The sequence below is a fragment of the Abramis brama genome (genome assembly GCF_963993115.1).
Source record: "Abramis brama genome assembly, chromosome: 5".
Classification (NCBI taxonomy): domain Eukaryota; kingdom Metazoa; phylum Chordata; class Actinopteri; order Cypriniformes; family Leuciscidae; genus Abramis; species Abramis brama.
The window spans coordinates 42375035-42394634 of record NC_139967.1 but is presented as its reverse complement, the minus strand read 5'-3'; the positions used below and the strand labels follow the sequence as shown (position 1 = coordinate 42394634).

Genomic DNA, 19600 nt, shown 5'->3' with positions numbered 1-19600 from the left:
AGAAAAAGTACATTGTGAGATAAAAACCCGCAATTCTGAGAAAACGTTGAGACAAACTCGCAATTGTGAGAAAAAAAGTTGCAATGACATTTGTTTTAATTACATGATGGAAACAAGCTTCCATTGGTTGCTCAATGCAATAACTTAGCATTTTTATATAACTTTATCAAACTAGTTATGGTAGGATGAATTAAAAAGGGGTGTAAAAAACAAAACAAATGTTCATTCTCAATCATCAACAGAAAAAGCACAAATGAATCCCACTCTTTCGCAGCCATTACTGCAGTTTTGACTTGGACATGAAATGGGGAGGAAGTCAGTGAGAGCAGATTTATTTATTTCAACTCAAAATGTACACAGCAGGTTCAACTGAAGGAGGAAAACTGTCTTAAACAGAAGACAGCGATGAACATGACTGACACAGTGCAAAGGCACATTAGTGTTTGGATGCCTGTTTATTATGGGCTGTAATATTGGGAGAAAGAAGGTGAGTGCTGATGAACCGTGACTGATGCAGCTAAAGAAGGCTGTAACTAAGCAAGGCATGATGGGAAAATGGGTTCGTCGATAAAGAGCAGTGAATCATACAGAGATGCAATGCTAAACCAAACAGGAGCATGAACTAAGCATTCGTAACAAGTCTCATGCACATCTACTGTATATGATCACACATGCATGATATGAGTTTCATTGGGTGGAAACGAAAACTTAAATGACAGTAAGAATAATGAAACGGTAGGTTTGGAAGGCAAAGATTAAACCAAAACTAAAAGTATCAAACTAGGCATTAAACGAAACAATAAAATGGCAGGAAACACAATGGATGGTTGAGAAATGGATAAGAGTACAATGATTACAAAAAATAAGATATCTACAATAATGATTTACATTTTTTTTTAAACTTCGATGTTAAATGTACAAGAGATTGCTGCTGCATCACTGCTGTTAATTCGCTGATTTTACAAATACATTCATTTGAAATGTCCAGAAACAGATGTGGACCTAAATGACATGTGAAGCCCAAGGCCATGAATTATTTAAACACAAATCCATCGATCCATGAATAGGCTTTTTATTTCGACTCACTAACACGGTAACATTCTGAGTAAGATGATGTTTTGTCATGTTTTATTCCCATCTATTTGCATTTAAGAGGAATTTAAACTGAGCACTGCGTCCACATCCACTCCGGCATCTCTTTTAGACACGTTCGCAGTAAAACCAGCGGGGGGTTCGGATGATAAAAGAAGCACGTCAAACAAATGCCAGCTGTCATCACTAGAGGAACTCGTTGACCAAAGATCATGACCAGCAGCCTGATCATGGTACATGGCAGAGATCCACGCATCTGCCCGTCCTCAAAGAGGAATCAGAAGAAATGCCACTGCAGAATCGCCAATGGACACGTATGAAAGGGTCGGTTAAGACGAAGACACAAGAGGAATGACAAGGCGAAGGTCACCTCCAGAGAAATCAAATGTCACAGGAAGTAGGATACACATTTGTGATCTGATCAAGAACACAAAGAGCAAGCATGAGAATGGATCAAATTTAAATGGAGGCGATATTCCTCATCTCTAGTCAAACACTTTCCTCTGTTGGTACTGGATATACTGAACATTTACAGGATGGCACAGGGTGCAGGGGAAGCTCAGGCAGACTGCTTCTGTTCTGAATTTAAGAGTCCTAGAATTATTTACACAGTAGATACAGGCACTTAAAAGTCTTTGGTTGGAGTGACCCAACATTGCAGAAAAATGCATTCACAGAGCTTTTTTTTTTTTTGCACCCTTCTCCTGGGTTCAGTAGGCAACATGTAGTTTTCTCACTTCCCTTTCCGATATGCTTCGGTTCAGATGTTCACCTTCGACCCCGTTTATCCCGCCGACAAGGCCACCTGTGAGAAAAACAGGCACTTTTAGTATTCAGCTAGGGCATGTTTGTTGTGAGCTGGATGATGACATTCCTGTAACAAGAACAGCAACTACAGGCTCGGTTACAATTTAACAAGCCAACTCATCACACAGATCATCTTATACACCAGGTCGTACCTTTTCTGGACAAAAATCTGGGTTGTTCTGTCGAACTTTGCCAGGCCTGCCCTTGATGACTGCATAGCAGAACATTGTGATGACCATCACAAACAAGAAGTAGCTGGTGTGCATGAGGTGCAGGTTAATGAGGGAGCGATCGTCCTGTCGGGAAAGAGAAAGCAATTTGCATCTGTAAATACATACTTTTACAGACTTTAATATAAACTGTGACAGTTTACTTCATATTATGTATAATAATTCAAAGTGATAAAAAGTAAATATCTGTGGCAATCACTTTGAATTACAAAATCTTACAGATTCTTTTTTTTAATTATTGGCATCAGTCTGATTAGGGTGATACTGTAAAATATCACTGATGATGTTGCATGTTACAGGGACTGATAAATGCAAATACCACTTTTCGGATTAAATAATATCAGATGTTATGCTTACTGAGGTTTTATACGTATTATGGTGTGTTATTTGTGACAGTTTTTCTAAAATTAGTTTCTCTTTCTAACAGAAAAATAAATAAATAAATAAACATTGCAATATATTATATCAAAACCCATGTATCGTGATTAGGGATGGGACGATTACCGGTTTCACTATAAACCACGATAAAATGTACTGACAGTTAGTATTATCGTTTAAAATGTAATTATCATTAAAACCGTGTTTGATTATTGCGATTTTAATAACTCACTGTAAATCCTGTCCAGCCAGCAACAGTCTGACGCAGGCGCAGCGCGCAATGTTGTTGTTTTTTTATTCGAGAAGGAATGGCGGAAGGCAGATTAATGTTTTAAATCTTACCCGTTTATAAATTAATTTTGTACAGCGTACAAAACAATCGTCCAGACAAGATGATCACAACAATATTATCAATAAATCAACTCTGATTTCATTTTCAATTCAAACAAAAACGGAGACGCAAAAGACGGCAAGTTGTATTTGAATGAAACGAGAGAGCGCGTCCGCTGTGATACATGGATGTGCGTCGTTATAATGCGTTGTTATTGACGACGGTCATTATAAGGAAGGAAATGCCACAGAATATAATCTTGCTTAAAGTGCATAGAGCTGCTGGTTTTATTTGTTTGTTGATTTTCAAATATAATACTTGTTGAAATGTTTCCAGTGTGAGCATCAGTTATTTTTGAACACTTTCATCTCGTTTTAACAAAACCGTGATAATATTGATAATCACGATAATTTTGGTCACTATTATCGTGATATGAAATTTTCATACCGTCCCATCCCTAATCGTGATGTGCATCATATTTCCAGATTCTTGGCGATACACAGCCTTAGTAAATAATAGATTCACTGTGCAGGATAGACAGATTTTTTGATTATAACAAAAGAGTTTTCACTTGTGCTGCTGCTAAACTGAAGTGATATCAGCCTCATGATCATAAAGGGAGGTTTCTGTATATAACCCATTCATATTTTGGCAGTACACGCTGCAAATTTTGACAACTGTATTAAAATGCGGGACTGAATCTGAAATTGTGATGTTTGACATTGTAATAACCATAGCCACAAACAGGACAAAAACAAATCTCATATGCCAAACTTAGTGTTGCAGTGTGAATGCAACAGACCTGCCACCTTTTCTGTTAACTGTAATGTGTTTCTTTGTTTCTCATTTTATTACTAACTTTTCATTGGGGATGTGCGCATCGACTAATTTGTCGTTTAAACAGAATTTTTGTAACCGACTAGTCTAAGTCAGAAACCCTCTAAAAGACTTGTGTATATGCATTTGAGCACTTCAATGAATCAAACAGTCAAATCCCATAATAAATGCCGCTAAATGTCGCACACTTGGCGAATAAGTGTGTTGGCGAATGGAGTTGAAGTGAATACGCGATGGGCATTGCCTTGCTTCGGCTATCACACCTTCGTGCATGAATATGGTGATGCATGCTCTAGTGGAATTATGCCAGTTTGAAATGGCACAGCATACATAGAACTTTGCAGTTTTATTTCTAATTCAAAATACTCACGCACCTTTGTCTTTAGAACATAATTTCTGTGCTCTCCGTGACATGAAGAAAACGTATCTGAAGTAAAATAAAAAGATTAAGCCCTACCTCTTATGGTATTATTTTTCCAAGTGGTTTATTTTAATATAAATGTAACAAGGTTTAAGGAGCAGGGAAGAAGGGGGAACCGGTGAACGGTTAACGGAAGTTTTAAAATAAATAAAACGAAAGAAAATGGCAGGTGTTTTCGACTGCTGCCCATACATAGACAAAACGCAACTTAAATGTGCCAGGCCTGGTCGTCACTCCTCTTATCTCTCGGAGCTCCTGGGACATTAACACTCGCGCCACCGGCCTCACTCCGTTTCCACGGCTCGTGCCCTGCTCTTCACAGTGGCACTGCTCTTAACATTCAGACAACAGTAATTTGAACGCTAAAATCTTGTGTATTTTTTCTCCCGTGTGATCGACTATTGTTTTCTGTGTCGACTAGTATTAGCTGTACTGTAGTCGACTAGTCTTGCACATCCCTAATATATATTAGTACTGTACTTTCACAAAGCACTTATTCACACAATGTTCCTATCAAACACTCACATCTGGAACGATGACAGTGAGCTTGGGATTCAGTGTGTGATACACCTTCCCAATGGCACCTTTGTAACACCAGAATGGGTTGTACTCCTGTGTGTACTTCGTGTCCGAGTCTCGTGCTGTGGTGAAAATCTTGTACCAGGATGTGGCATTGCTGTAGGTCTCTGGGACACAGTGAGGCGGCTGCCTGCAGAGGATTTGCAAAACAAGACATGAATTACTCATCCTAGATGAAGGAATCTCAAGTCAGTTTTCTTAAAAAACAAGCTTCAGTTGTGCAACACCAATTTGAACTATGCTGCCCCTCTGTGTATGTTCTTTATGTTTTGCTTTGGCAGGGTCAGTTAAACACTCATTTCTGAGTTGTTAGTTACTCAACACACAAACACATTTACAGAGAAAATCCACAGTTGAAAGCCTACAGCAATATTTGAGAGCACATCTTGAAGATACAAAACACATAGTATAGGAGAGTGGGGTAAGATGTGTCAGTGGGTAAGATGTACCACCCCATTATCTAACAAACCGTGCATATACGTTTGAATTTAGAAAGAGCCTATAATACCAGGGTCATTAACTAAAACAATTCAAAAAACATTTTCATTACTTGAAATAAAATAAAAGTGAACTGAAATCAAACAAAACGAATTTAATTTCAGCAAGTTGCTAAACAACATTTCTCATTTTCCTTTAGTTTAACGATGTACTAAAACAAACAAAAATGGCAACATTTTCCAGACATATTACTACAATAATAAAAATAATAATAATAATAATCCAAAGTTGTTCAAAATATAAAACACTATAATAGTATCTTACAGTGTATAATCATGCTATCCATCCATCCATCTCTTTGGGTAGACAGCTAATCAATTCGGTTAACAATTCTTAGGTTTTCAATATGATTTTTGCAAATTCTGAACGATACAATTTGAGAGGATTCACAATGAAATTCTATGGGATTTGATTAAAGATTTGATGCTGCATTCACAGGATTTATTTAAATGCTTTCTCTAATGTGTCTGAGGGTACGTTTACATGACAACGATGTACTAAAAACGTAAACATTTTTATAAAATAAAATATATAGCATTAGAAAAGGTTGTAAACAGTTTAATTTCATTCAAATTTTGTGAATTTTTCAACTTCTCTATTTTCAGTTGATAACAGACATCCTGATATACAGTAAAATGTGCAAGTAAAAAGTTGCGCAACTCACCGCACATTTCCCCTACATGACTGACCTGTAGTGTGATTTGGCACATGCACTTTCTATAGACACTTACACTGTGACTGGGAAGACATTACTGGCTGCTGTGATGGTCATACAGGTGCTGAAGACCATCTGCTCACAGCGACCATGCAGAACACACTCATCTGAGTTCCAGGCTGCCGGCAGAGTGAAAGTGATGTTCATCTCTTCATGGGCCTCTCTGCCTTTAATGACACAAACACACCCACACAGAGTCAGCATGTTCTGTAAAACAAAGGGAGCTTAGATGTGCCTGCAAGTGATATCTAGAAGGTATTCAGTTCTGGCCTCTCTAACACGGATATCCCTTTGTGCACAATGGACCGTTGTTTTAACTGGACTATGTTCAGTCACAACACCAGGGGAAAAAATAAACACACAGCAATGACTCTCCACCCTGATCCATGTCAATAAAATAGACAGTCACGGAGGCTGGATGCTGTTCAAAATTTCTAAACGTACTCAATGTAAGTTTCACTACAAATACCTCAATGACCTCGAAACTTTTGAGGTCAGCAAGATTGTTTTGAAAGAATTTAATACTTCTATTCAGCAAAGGTGCATTAAATTAATCAAAAGAAACAGTAAAAACATTCATAACGTTACAAAAGATTTCTGTTTTAAAGAAAAAGATTCTGTTCCCCAAAGAATCCTAAAAACAAGAAAAGAAAATGCATCACGGTTTCCACAAAAATACTTGCAGCACAACTGATTTCAACATTGACAATCTTAAGAAATGTTTATTGAGCACCAAATAAGCATATTATAATAGTTTTACTGTATTTTGGCGCTTTGGTGAGCATAAGAACCTTCTTTCAAAACAATAAAAAAAAAAAAAAAAAAAAAAATCTCACAGACCTCAAACTTTTGAATGGCAGTATATGTAAAATAGTACACCAAAGATGCCCAGATGGTATATTATTTTGAGCTTCAGCGTTTATCAATGGATGGTTTTTCAGCTTATACTGCCCACAACCCAATGTACAACAGAAGAAGTTTGCATTGGTTCTCTTACAGAGGGAGCAGGGAAAATATATTTATAATAAATATATATTATACATAAAAATCACAAGATAAGCCACAAAGAAGGTGCAATGGCTGTTTTTAAACACATGCATCTAAAAGTTAAGTAATAATAAATGTAACTAGATGCTAGCATTCAAATGTAGAAAACAGTACACATCAACATGTTCTCTGGGTCAAAACACATAAGGAAAAGATGGTTGGTAAATCTTTCTCATTGGTAAATGCATACTTCACATAGCCTGCCATTTTTTCTTTAAGACTCTTTTTTTAAAGCATTATTTTAACTAAAGAGGCAAAATATATTATTGTCAAATTTCCTCTATGATTCAAGCATTTTATTAAAATAAGCTTGTTTCAATGGTCTTTCTTTCCCCACTAGATAAAAGCTACTGTATATTTGCATGCCTAGAAAATCGATGTACTGACTCAAACATACAGTACTTTCCTATCCTTTCAAGGAAGTGCAAACTGAGTGCAGAGTAGAAATATGCAAGGTGTGAAAAACTATGAAAAACAGCTGATAAAATCAGCGATCACATGGAGGTATGTTATCAGATGGCACACGTCCAGGTTAAACCCCCCCCCCCAAAAAACTGAGACATACCAGCAAGGCCAACTTGGTGCCCAAGCGCACTGGCATAAAGGTGGGTAATATTGCGTGAGTAGCCGCCGAATGGCCTCAGTGGATCCAGGGTCAATGTGATGGCCACTGAGATGTTGATCAGACCGGGGTCCTCCAGCAGGGCTGGCGACTGCGTGCTGGATCGCGCCTGAGTACTGGTCACCGTGCTCTCTGGTGTAATGGACTCATTCAAGCTATGCTTGAGGGTCTCGTTTTCTGAGATGCAAAAGTCAAGCTCGTTGAATCGGAGAAGGAAGGTGTTCCAATCCTGGGGAGAAAAAAAAAAATTCACAAAAAAGTAAATTCAAAGTAAAGATTATCGCCAGAATTTCCTAAACAATATATATGCAGGTTCATACCTGTATGTCTATTACAGTGTTGTTTTATTAACTAAAACTATAAAAAATTATTTTAAGTAATTAAAAAAGCATAAAAGAAATTAAAAAAATAAAGTATGAGATGAAAAACTTTATTTGCAATCTAAATGAAATAACTATAAACCCTAACTCTAAACTCTGAAATAAACTTATAAAATTATAAAATTAAAACTGAATTTAAAATAAATTAAATGAAATATTTTTTAAAAACTAAAATCACAGCTAAATTGCATTACTAAAACAAACTACAACTAATTAAACTAATTAAAAATACATACATACATACATACATACATATTATATTATATACTTTTATATAAATAGTATATAAATAATACTTAAAATAACACTGGTCTACTAATCATTAACTATTTTGTTCCCAAGTATTTTCAATGGATCATGGCTCACACATTTGAGGTAAACCAAGTTATTTTCTACCTCGGTCATTTCAGGTGATTTGATCTCCTTGATCTTAAAGAAGTATCCTATAGTGAGGAAAGCAATAGCCACAGCACTGACGCTGACCATAAAAATGACCAGCGGTGGACGGTTACTTATGTAGGTCTTCAGATTCTCCAGTGGATTCAACAACAACACCTGCAAAAAGAAAAAAAGTCCCACAAGCTTAGGGAAAAACTCTGACCTACATCAACACTGGCATTGAATGAATCTACTGTATAACATGGCAAAGAATTCTCAATCCCAAGTCAATATTTGGCTCTAGCTCATTTAATTGTTCTCTCCACTTGACAAAAGTTGAACTGTGAAGTTTCACAACTTGCTTTACAGTCATTTAGACACATGTACATTCCTAAACACCAGTCAATGGCAGATCTTGGTTCAAAGTCTTGCTTGTTTTGCACATTATTAATATCAAAGAGGGTTAATGGTTACAAATTCAAATATTATTGCAGCTTAAGAATTATTAGAGGAGTAAAGCTCTGTAGATTAAATTGTGTGGAAAACAAACAAGAGATGCTGTCAAATGGATTTAGAAAGGAAGCAGAAACTCCACACCCCACATACCAACAACAAACTCAAACAAACAATGGCTGAATGAGCTGACAAAAAATAACGAAGAGACAATACTCTTAGCACTTCTGTGCGGTTAAAAGCGTTCACAAATCCTGTTTTACAACCAATCAAATTAAATCCTGTAAACGAAGACATTGAGCCACTATCAGGAAACCTGTTTTTTTTTTTTTCTTCTTAAATTGTAGAAGCAAAACCATAACATGCATTAGAAGCTAATGCTGGTTTGTGAATAGTATGTGACATGTAGCCTAACACTGCCTCAGGTTATCTTGAGGTGAAGCATTATGTCTCCAGCCTTGTGTTTTGAATATGAAAATAAACTCACCAACACCAACACATCCTATATTTTTTTCTTTTAAATATCAGACTGAAACTCTTTTTGTGATGGTCAGTTAAATGGTTGTTGAACATGCATTCTTCATCACATAATCACACAATATTTAATTCAGTGAGTTACGTGTGAATGTGTGATTATAATCTTTGGAAAAAATAAATACATTTTTTAATCCCATTTTGTGAAAATGTGTCAATAGCAGGCAGTCTGATCAATAATGGCATACATAAGAAATCACAACTGATATTACTTCCAATTTATCTGTCACACTGCACAGTAAAAATCAAGTCAGTAAAAATCAAGGCACATGTTAGCTAATCTAAAAGGTCATCTGAGTATTCAATGCATATAGAGAACAGGGTTCCTCAAATCCAGTCCTGCAGTTATTTATTTATTTTAATTTCAATGCATCCCTAGTTCCAACCCTAATCAAACACGCCTGAACAAGCAAGTCAAGGTCTTGAGAGTTCCTACAAAATTGCAGGTAAGTGAGTTCAATCACAGTTTGAGCTAAACTCTGCAGGACAGTGGCCCTCCATTTGAGAAGCCCTGATGTAGATTGTTAGCATTCTGTCCTGTGCAGTTTATACACTAAAAGGCCAAATCACACTGATCGAGAGGGACAATTACAGTATGCTACTTATCAGACATTTCACGACCCAACGAAAGCCAACTGAACATGTTCAATCAGAGAAAACAAGTGGCGACCAACGGCACCAGACCCCGACAGGTGTAACACGCATGGCGCTCAGCCTGTGACCCGGAAACCGACCAAAGAAAGCCATCTTGAAGAACATCTCAGTTCTCTAATTGCTCCACGAGAAGGCGAAGAACGAGGAGTGAGGAAGCTTCCAGAGGAGTTATGAGTGAGGATACACAGGTGTATCCCATGCGGAAGTCTTTCTTGAGAAACCTGACGCACGTATAAATTCTCTGTCACAATTATTTTGATTTAAGCTTTTCCTTTGCTGTTTAAATAAACCATACATCTTAAATATTTCAACAAGGCATCTTGCGTTACTGTTATTTATTAATAATTTCTTAAATTAACCAAACAACATACGGGCAGGTCCCTTAAGCGCAGTTGATGATGCTGTGAAGTGACGCTCGAGTGATCAAGAATATTCCAATATACAAATAAGCTTTCCTTAGATTCCTCTGTTCTCATTTTCTTTTCTTGCAGCCTTCCCTCACATCCTACGGGGGTTGGAGCTGAGACGCGAGGAAAGGAAATGAGGATGCACAAATTAGAAATGAAAAGCACCCACTGATCCGATAAAATCGTTGGTCGGCAAATGTCAGTGCAGTGTGAATTGGCCTATAGAATTTGCTTTTGCATCGGTTGGTTCTGAAAGTATTTTTCCCATAAGGACTTTTTTAAAAAGTCTTAATTTAATAGTTATAAGACATGAACCAAACTAGCCATCTTGAAGGTGAATCACAACATCAGAACTTTAATTTGAAGCAAAAAAGAATTTGAAAATCTGACAAAAACACAAAGGTACAAGACTGTGTACTTAACTGCTTTAATGAGGGAAAGAACTTATAAAATGAAACAATGCAAATGACAATCAAATTTAAAACGAGGGAGAAATATAAACTATTGTATTGATTTAAAAATGTATACAGAAACAATATATTTTATGTGTATTGCAAAATATGCATATAAATATGTATGTAGTTTGAGAGCGTAGGGAAACTGACTCTACATTCACAGTGCTTCATGGGAAATTGCTAAAATGTTATTTTTCAGCGACGTGCTTGACGCAATTCTCTGATTGGTGGAGATTTCACTGCAGAATCATGGGTAATGTCGTTATAGACCCCTTTTGCGCCGATGTCACAGTTACGTCACGGCGCTAGCTGGAGGCAAAACAAACGGAAAACTGGAGGCGGCCAAGACAAACCAGCACAGATTCGGCTACATTATAAGGAGCTTAAATTATTATTTTTATTATTAAATGTCATCTTGTTGTTTTGTTGGGTGCGAGAATCGATGAAAAATGAGTATGCTGTATCAGGAATTTTTATTTCTAGAAAATATTCATATCATTAAAATTGCACCGTAGTGTCACTCTTTACACTGTCGTCTTCTTGGCGCTGGCAAGGCAGAACTGCGGATCGTACCACACAAGTCTTTACATGACCATTCAGCACATAGTTATAGGCATCTAAATATATATATATATATATATATATATATATATATATATATATATATGCCCTCAGTTTCTCTTTATCCTCGGTTTCTCTATCGGGTAGGTGTTGATAGGGATTCGGCTGTTTAACGTGATTATTTAAAAAAACAGGTTGAAATAATTCAGGCTGACATCTTCAACAGAAGCTTTTAATACTGATTAACTGACTCCTAACGGTAGCTAACATTAACGTTCGCTCAGCAACAGTTATCAATACTGTAACCAGCTGATAACAGCAGCTGTCAACATTCGTACTACTTGCCACTAGGGGTGGGCGGATCGATCCTGAAGTATCGATACTTTCGATACTGACGTTGTATCGAAAAGGATCGATCCTCACATAAAAATATCGATCCAAATGTGTGTGTTTTTTACCAGTAACTTTTATTAATTTAGCACGCAATTCAGTGCGTAAAATAAGCTTCTAAGTGGAAAAATAAGCGAAAGTTAGCGAATAATTGTGTAGGATAGAACTATTTCTCGTAGTCATCTGGATACAAGACGAAACCAATCAATCACAGAGAGCGTTTGATGCTGGTGCTTCGCTGAGCTCACAGGCCCACGGTGCGTTTGGGAAACGAAGCCTTGCTTCGATGACAGAGAAACACAAGTTTTCACAATAAACAAACTAAAAGTGTACATACCGGTTCAAAATGTTGACGTCAGTAAGATTTTTTTAAATGAAATTAATATTTTTATTCAGCAAGGATCGATGAATTAAATTTATCAAAAGTGACAGTCAGGGGTTTTACACTGTTAAAAAAAAAAATCTATTTCATATAAATGCTGTTTTTTCAACTTTGTTCATCAAATAATTCTGCATAAACTGTATCATGGTTTCCACAAAAATATGAAACTGTTTTCAACATTGATAATAATAAGAAATGTTTCTTGAGCAGCAAATCAGCATATTAAAATTAATTCTCATCATGAAGGATCATGATGACTGGACTAATGATGCTGGAAATTCAGCTTTGATCACAGGAATAAATTACAGTTTACTATGACATACAAAACAGCCTTTGTTAAATTGTAACATTACAATTTTTACTGTATTTTTGATCAAATAAATGCACAAGAGAATTAAAAAAATCTTACAGACCCCAAACTTTTGAACAGTAGGCTAATGTACAATAGTGCATTTACTATAATTAGGGTAGTTTGGTAAAAGTCACTGACTGACAGGCGAGTTGAGAGAGCACAAATCACAAAATATTTAGTGGTCATGAAAACGTATTCAGATTTAGCATATTAATGATGCATTCATCTCATAAATCATGACACACTGCTCTAGCACAGGAAAGTGCATGTTAGTTCAAGTGCACGCTTTTAAAATTAAAAAGTATTGGTATCGGCGACACTGGCCCTGTATTTACTTGGTATCGGATCGATATCGAATTTTGCAGTATCGCCCACGATTACGACGCTATGGTGTGTGTGCGTGTGTGTGTGTATGCATGTATGTATATGTCATTAAACAGTCTGTGTAAACCTTTACAAGAATTTCATAAATTGCATTTCTGATCTCTGACCAGAAATGATCTCAAGAATTGGCAACAGACTGATGAGGGAAGTTTTTTTCTTTTCTTTCAAATTTACTATTTACAAATATTAACTTACAATCTTCTACATAGGGATCTACCTGACAGAAACACAGTTATTTTACCTTGGCTTGTATCATATTTGCTCTTATTAGAGAGCTGCTGCTGATGGCCTGAATCTCTCGACCTCTTTAGTCGTAGTCTGCATCACATATTGAGCTGTCAAAATCTACACGACGGCCGAGTGTCAAATCCCAGTGATCTACCAATCGAGACAGTATTTCTGGGGTATGTGACACACGTAAATGCAGAATAAAGTCAACTCTCTAGGTTTTAATACACAGCCGATATATAGCTGTTTGTGTTAGCTAACGTTACGAGCTTCGATCTGAACGGCACGTATCTTTGCTATTCTCACCAAAACAGCTAAACCTGGTGACATCCAAATGGAGCAGCCTCGCGGCTAACTAGTTATGCAACCATTCCCAACCACACAAATACAACATGTTAAGCAATTGACTTAAAACAAGCTGGAAATATCAAACTCACCATTTTGCCTCAGCGAGTGCGCAAGACAGCTGAGGCGGCTAACGCTAACAAACTCGAGCCTAACGGGCCTGTGCGACAAACGCACAGCTGACAGCGGTATTGGAGTACACAACACTCCTTCCCATTATTTGCAGGTGCACTATATTCTAAAAACAGGGTTTTATATGGCCTTTGCGACTACAACGAGCTGCTGGTTGACGGAAACTGACTGGAAATGTCTTCAGTCTTCTGTGTTTGGAGACCAGCAGCAGCGCAACCAATCACGTTACTTTCACTTCTCTACGCACGCACCGATCACGCACGGCGGGGCTTAGCACAGTGCAAAGCCTGTCATTGGCTTATGTAAACCGACGGAGGCTGTGATTGGTCGGTGCTCATGTCAATCACGCTGAACGCTGACTGGTGTTGAAATGTGGCGGGCTGCATTAAAGTCATTATGAAGATTACTCTCAAGATGTGAAGATTCTCAGAGGAACTCTAATGTGAAGAATACGTGTGTATGTGTGTGTTAATGGGCTTTCTAGCCATCTGGTGAGATCAAGTATTTTGTTATTAAGATGCTCAACGTAGCGTTGTTATTACGTTACCTCTTTTTAATAACGTTGTTGTCGATTGTGTCCTCATTTCTGTCCAGGGAGTCATGGTGATCTTGAGAGAAGGGATCTGCCCTGGAATAAACGAGGACTTCATTAAGGCTTTACAATCAGAGGACATCAGAACAGGTGTTGACTTTGAGCATCACACTGATACATGTAGTTTCAAATTCATCCTTATGGCACTAACAAGAAATACTGTAGTACTACAATGGCTTTATGGGGTTAAACCTAAACCAACTAACGTTACGTTACCACAGTAATATCACAGTAAAAATTAATTTCCACTTGTCCCCTTTTTTTCTCTTTTTAATGTCAGGATTATTTACTGTGCGATTGTGTTGGGCTCTTCTTTATTGTGTTGGAAATATAAATCTGCATATTGCATTATTAGTAGATACCTGTAGCTATTTTATCATCCCCAAAGTGTCATTTTCCCTTATGAAACAAAATGTATTTTTCAAATGAGAATGAAAATGGAAAAAAATAAAAAACAATTAAAAATATTAATAAAACCATAATAGTATCTCAATAATACTAAAAAATAACACTGCTTAGTATGGAAAAGAGCTGCGTAAAGATTCTGTGGAATGTCTCCTTGTGTTCACAAGAAAAAAAATGGCAGGGCATCATATGAGTTTGGAATGACATAAATAAATAAATAATAAGAGGTTTATTCATTGAACTATTGTTGCTGCTCAATCACTACAGTTGTCCCTATGGGGATTAATAAAGTTTACTCTGTAGCTGTCTGTGGTCTTGCATTAATAATACATCCGTGTTTAATTCTTTCAGTTGAGGACTTTGTCTTGTGTAACCCAGAAGAACTTGCAAAAAAGTGTTCATTGTCTTACAAGGTATGTGGAATGACTGTTTTTTTTTGTTGTTGTTGTTTTTGTAATGCCTATTCAGGCCTCATCTTTAATTTACCATTATCTATCACAAAAACAGTATAGCTAAACTAAACTGAGCCAAGTTACCTAACTAAATATTGTCCTATCTTTCAGGCTCTAGTAGCTGTTCGGCGTGTGCTCTTGGCTCAGTGCACTGCTTTTCCAGTCTCTGGAGCTGATCTCTATGAAGAGCTCTTGAGCTCCACAGCTATTCTGTCCACCGGCAGTCCCAGGTCCCCCCCAAAAAAAAAAAAAAAAAAAAAAATATATATATATATAAATTTTTTTTTTTTTTTGGATATAATATTATTATTATTATTTTTTTTAATATAATATATGGAGGATTCGTAATATAATATAATATAATAAATAGTTTGTATATACGCTATAGTTTAAAAGTTTGGGGTCACTATGATTTTATAAAAGATTTTTGAAAGAAACTAATTAATACTTTTATTCAGCAATGACACATTAAATTGATCAAAAGTGACATTTAAAATGTTACTAAATATTTTTATTTCATGCTGTTGTATTTCTATTAATGCTGTTGCAGTTTCCACAAAATTATTAAGCAGCTCAACTGTTTTCAACACTGATAATAATAAGAAATATTTCTTAAGCATCATATCAGCATATTATAATGATTTCGGAAGGATCATGTGACACTAAAGACTGGAGTAATGATGCTGAAAGTTCATCACAGGAATAAATTACATCTTAAAATATATTCTAATAGAGAACAGTTCTTTTAAATTGTAACAATATTTCATAATCCGTGTTGGAAAGTTACTTTTAAATGTAATGCATTACAATATTGCGTTACTCCCTAAAAGGCCCTTTCACGCCAAAAAGTAAATGATTATGCTTAAGGCTGAAGGAAATGCAAATTCACGGCTGTACAGTTAGAGACCACAGCTCAAATAAACCTTTCAGCTGTGCTGCCATTTTGCAGGAGAATAGGATGCAGGAGAAGAAAGACTCTTACTTAAAAATGAAACACAAATGTGATCTTTATCTAAAGTCATTTTTGCTTTAATAGTATGGTTGAATTAGATCATCGAAGGTCAGCAGCAAAGACATTGGTTAATAAAGTGATTAAACTGATCACTGATAAACTGATTACGTAACTCAAGTTACTTGTAATGCATTACCTCCAACATTGTTCATAATATTACTGATTTTCCAATTTTTTTGATCCAATAAATGCAGCCTTGGTGAGCATAAGAGACTTCTTTAAAAAAAAACATGAAAAACCCAACCCCACATTTTTTTATGGTAGTGTATGTATTTTGTATTAAGTCTCTGTATTTTGTATTAAATCTGTGCTGTCTTCTCTTCAGTTTGGATAAGCTGTTAGATTCTGGGCTGTACACAGGGGAAATAACTGAGCTGATAGGAAGTCCAGGGAGCGGGAAAACACAGGTGACCTTTTGTTCTGGAAACTCTTCTCAGTTGCTTGGTCCTGCTCCACAATGTCAAAGTCCACAGTGTCCAAAGTCCAAAGTGCTTTTATTACCTACTAGGGTTGGGTGGGCAAATTAATGGGTGTTCAACGGTGCTCTGTGTCTCTCTCAATCACTTTGTAGGTGTGTTTTAGTGTTGCGGTTAATATGTCCCACCAGCTGAAGCAGACTGTGTTTTACATTGACACAAGGGGTGGTGTGTGTGCCAACCGACTGCTTCAGATGCTACAAACCAGGACCCCTAATATGGAGGAGCAGGTGATCAAAGTCTAATTTATTAGTAGTGCATGCTAAGGCAAATATCACTTTGTTGTATGTTCAATATTCCAGATCAGTAGCATTTGTGTCCATGTTAAATTTCCTCTTGTCCCTTCTTTTATTTAAAAAAAGCAAAAATCTGGGTTACAGCGAGACGCTTACCATGGAAGTTAATGGGGCTAAACCATAAATCTTTAGCCACATAATGTTAATATGATTTTAGTTTAAAAAAAAAAATCACTTCATAACCATTTCTGTCTGATTTTATATATACAATTTCTCAACACCACAAACCCTAAAACAACTGTAAAATTGATTTAAACAACATAATACAGAAGTTAACAATGGAAGTGCTTTTAGAAAATGAAAGCTTCACATTTTAATTCTCCAAAATTCACTTACATTTGAACAATTTACTTTTATTGTAAGTGCCTCACTCTTCAATTTTTTGTTTGTTTGTGGAAATCAACATTATTCCACAAATGCCGTCAAGCTTATGTTGTACTGAACCAGAATATGAATCTAAACTTTACTGTCTTGTATCGTAACTGCTTTTCCTTTTCAATACATAGATGGAGGCACTTCAAAAAATCAAGGTGTTCAGAGTATTTGACGTCTTCTCTTTGCTCGCATGTCTTCAAAATCTAAGATCGAATGGGCTTCAGAAGGTAGGTTCTGTTCTGTGTGAAAGTCCATTGATTGATAGAAGTGGTTGTTTGTAGTAGAACTCTTGAATGTGCCCAGGCGTCTGTTGGAGGTGGTTCAGTCAAAGCGCTGATGGTGGATTCAGTCTCTGCTGTGCTCTCATCCATGCTCGGAGGGAAACAAAATGAGGGTATTTGTTTACAGTATTGCACAATACTTTATCATAATATCGTGCATCAGAAGTCAGTTCTGCTACTTTTCATCAGGTATGTCCCTGCTGATGCAAGTTGCTGGGGAGTTGAAGATGATCGCCAAAGACTTCAACATTGCTGTGCTGGTATACACCTTTCTATTTCCTGTTTATATATGTGTATATTGTATTTTAAATATTAATATAAACTTTATTAATATTTTATTCTTTTTGCGAATGAGAATAAACAAATTTTTTAAAGTCGGCATTAATTGAAAATTCATCCTATCTGTTTTGTAAATGCATGTTATAGATCTTATTGTGAATGAATCATACATGTGTATATATAAGCATTTTTTTTTTTATACCTTGCACTGTTATAATCAATGTCGTAACTTGATCTTCTGGTAAAAACGGGATTTTCTCCAATGATTTAGTCCACTTTTCTTACAATTGGCTCCACCAATTAACAACGGATTGAAAGAACCAAGTCCCCATCCTATTTTTTTTCCTATTCAACAATCCGTTTAACTCGGATGTACGTCACAATATGGAAAAAAGATCTGTCGCGACTTTACAAATCCTGAGCCAGTATTTTAGAAATGTCTGGAAAAGTCAAGGAAATCCATCCCACAGTGACTAGTTTATGACCAATTATCAAAATGTCCTTTGTAGTAGATACTGATATGGTGAAATCTTGCATTGAAGGTGACAAACCATGTGACCAAAGATGGAAATGGGCATTTGAAGGCTGGACTAGGCCAGTCGTGGAGCCATGTGCCACGCACACGTGTACTCCTGCAGAGAGTGGAGAACGCAGAGACTCCGTCCTTACGAACCGCAACTCTGACCAAATCATCACGACAGGTGGCCAACCCTGCTCCTCAAGGGCTACCATCCTGTAGAGTTTAGCTCCAACCCTAATCCAACACACCTGAACCAGCTATTCAGTAGGGGTGTAATGTTCTCGGTTATTTATTTTTATATCGAACCGTACCGTTCTCCATACACTTGCACCACGGTTCATCTGACGTCGCATCTATAATATGGTTTGTTGAAAATAATGCATTAAACAGACAGACGTAGTTTACCTAATGTATGTTTCGTTCGATGGATACACATTTTGGGTTCCCAATACATTACAACAGTGATGATCAAAAAAAGTGGACAAAACAGTCGCTCTTTGTAAACTGTTCAATAGGAGTGGCAATAATATAACCAGTCATTTACGCCGTCATCACCTGAGTGTTGATAGCGCACAAGCGCAGGTGAGACCTGAACAGTACACGTTGCTATCTGTTTAAACAAATTAAGTCTTGCCAATTTAAACATTCATAAAACCGAACGTGAGTGATTTGAACAGTTAAGACTCCTACTATTCAGGGTATAGCAGGTAAGTGTGTTGGAGCAGGGTTGGAGCTGAAGTCTGCAGGTAGGTAGCCATTTAAAAAAAAAAAAAATCTAGACCAATAAAATCTATACTGAGTGGGAACACATGGAACATTGCTACAATTTACTGTGTGTTTGCTTTTTTAAAACTTTAGGCTTGTCATCTGGTAGAGGAGTTTGATCTTTGTCACTGGTCTGAAGAGAGGAGCACCTCCATTTCAGGCAAGAGGAAACTAGAAAGCAGGAAACCTTGACAGAAGTTCCACTCAGTGTTTTCATAGACAATACAAATGGCCGTCCTTCTTTTGATTTCAAAGACTAAGAGGTATATTTAGAGTCAGTGTAAATATGTATATTATTTCTATGGACTTTTTTTCTTTGACAAGTGATAAGGAACATTTGTGTCTTTGTACTTTTCTTTTATGCATTTACTGAGGTCACAAAGGCCTTGCATTCTTTTTTAAATTAAAATCTTTTACATTATGTTGGCACCTTGATATTTTCTAAATGATGAATGGAGCAATGAGTAACTTAAATGGATGTTTTCCTCAGTACCAACTGTACAAATAAAAAAATGAATTTTTTTTTGCATTATGCTATCTCACCTCTGTGTGTCA

General features: G+C 36.6%; 2 protein-coding genes across 2 annotated transcripts; one reads left to right on the top strand and one right to left on the bottom strand.

Annotated features, from left to right (window-relative positions):
- Positions 1 to 316: 316 nt before the first annotated feature.
- tmem248 (transmembrane protein 248) lies at positions 317 to 13850 on the bottom strand. Its single transcript, XM_084114582.1, has 7 exons — positions 13553 to 13850; positions 8334 to 8492; positions 7501 to 7786; positions 5905 to 6055; positions 4622 to 4805; positions 2052 to 2195; positions 317 to 1897 (listed from the first exon to the last, which is right to left on the bottom strand). The coding sequence occupies exons 1-7, from the start codon at positions 13553 to 13555 to the stop codon at positions 1877 to 1879; spliced, it is 948 nt and encodes a 315-aa protein (XP_083970708.1). The 5' UTR covers positions 13556 to 13850; the 3' UTR covers positions 317 to 1876.
- Positions 13851 to 13942: 92 nt separating this feature from the next.
- On the top strand, positions 13943 to 19587 carry rad51d (RAD51 paralog D). Its single transcript, XM_084114581.1, has 11 exons — positions 13943 to 14083; positions 14187 to 14274; positions 14941 to 15002; positions 15153 to 15271; positions 16379 to 16460; positions 16625 to 16759; positions 17332 to 17427; positions 17504 to 17594; positions 17671 to 17741; positions 18303 to 18461; positions 19139 to 19587. Exons 2-11 carry the CDS (start codon positions 14193 to 14195, stop codon positions 19235 to 19237), a joined length of 996 nt encoding a protein of 331 aa, XP_083970707.1. The 5' UTR covers positions 13943 to 14083; positions 14187 to 14192; the 3' UTR covers positions 19238 to 19587.
- Positions 19588 to 19600: the final 13 nt, after the last annotated feature.

Excerpts from the sequence above, each read along its gene's own strand:
- tmem248 (XM_084114582.1), bottom strand. Across the intron at positions 2,196-4,621 it reads TCACTGTCATCGTTCCAGAT|GACGATCGCTCCCTCATTAA; the intron begins GTGAGTGTTTGA and ends CTTTCCCGACAG. Across the intron at positions 1,898-2,051 it reads CAGATTTTTGTCCAGAAAAG|GTGGCCTTGTCGGCGGGATA; the intron begins GTACGACCTGGT and ends TTTTTCTCACAG.
- rad51d (XM_084114581.1), top strand. The coding sequence starts at position 14,193 with ATGGTGATCTTGAGAGAAGGGATCTGCCCTGGAATAAACGAGGACTTC. Across the intron at positions 16,760-17,331 it reads CCCCTAATATGGAGGAGCAG|ATGGAGGCACTTCAAAAAAT; the intron begins GTGATCAAAGTC and ends TTCAATACATAG. Across the intron at positions 17,428-17,503 it reads GATCGAATGGGCTTCAGAAG|GCGTCTGTTGGAGGTGGTTC; the intron begins GTAGGTTCTGTT and ends GAATGTGCCCAG.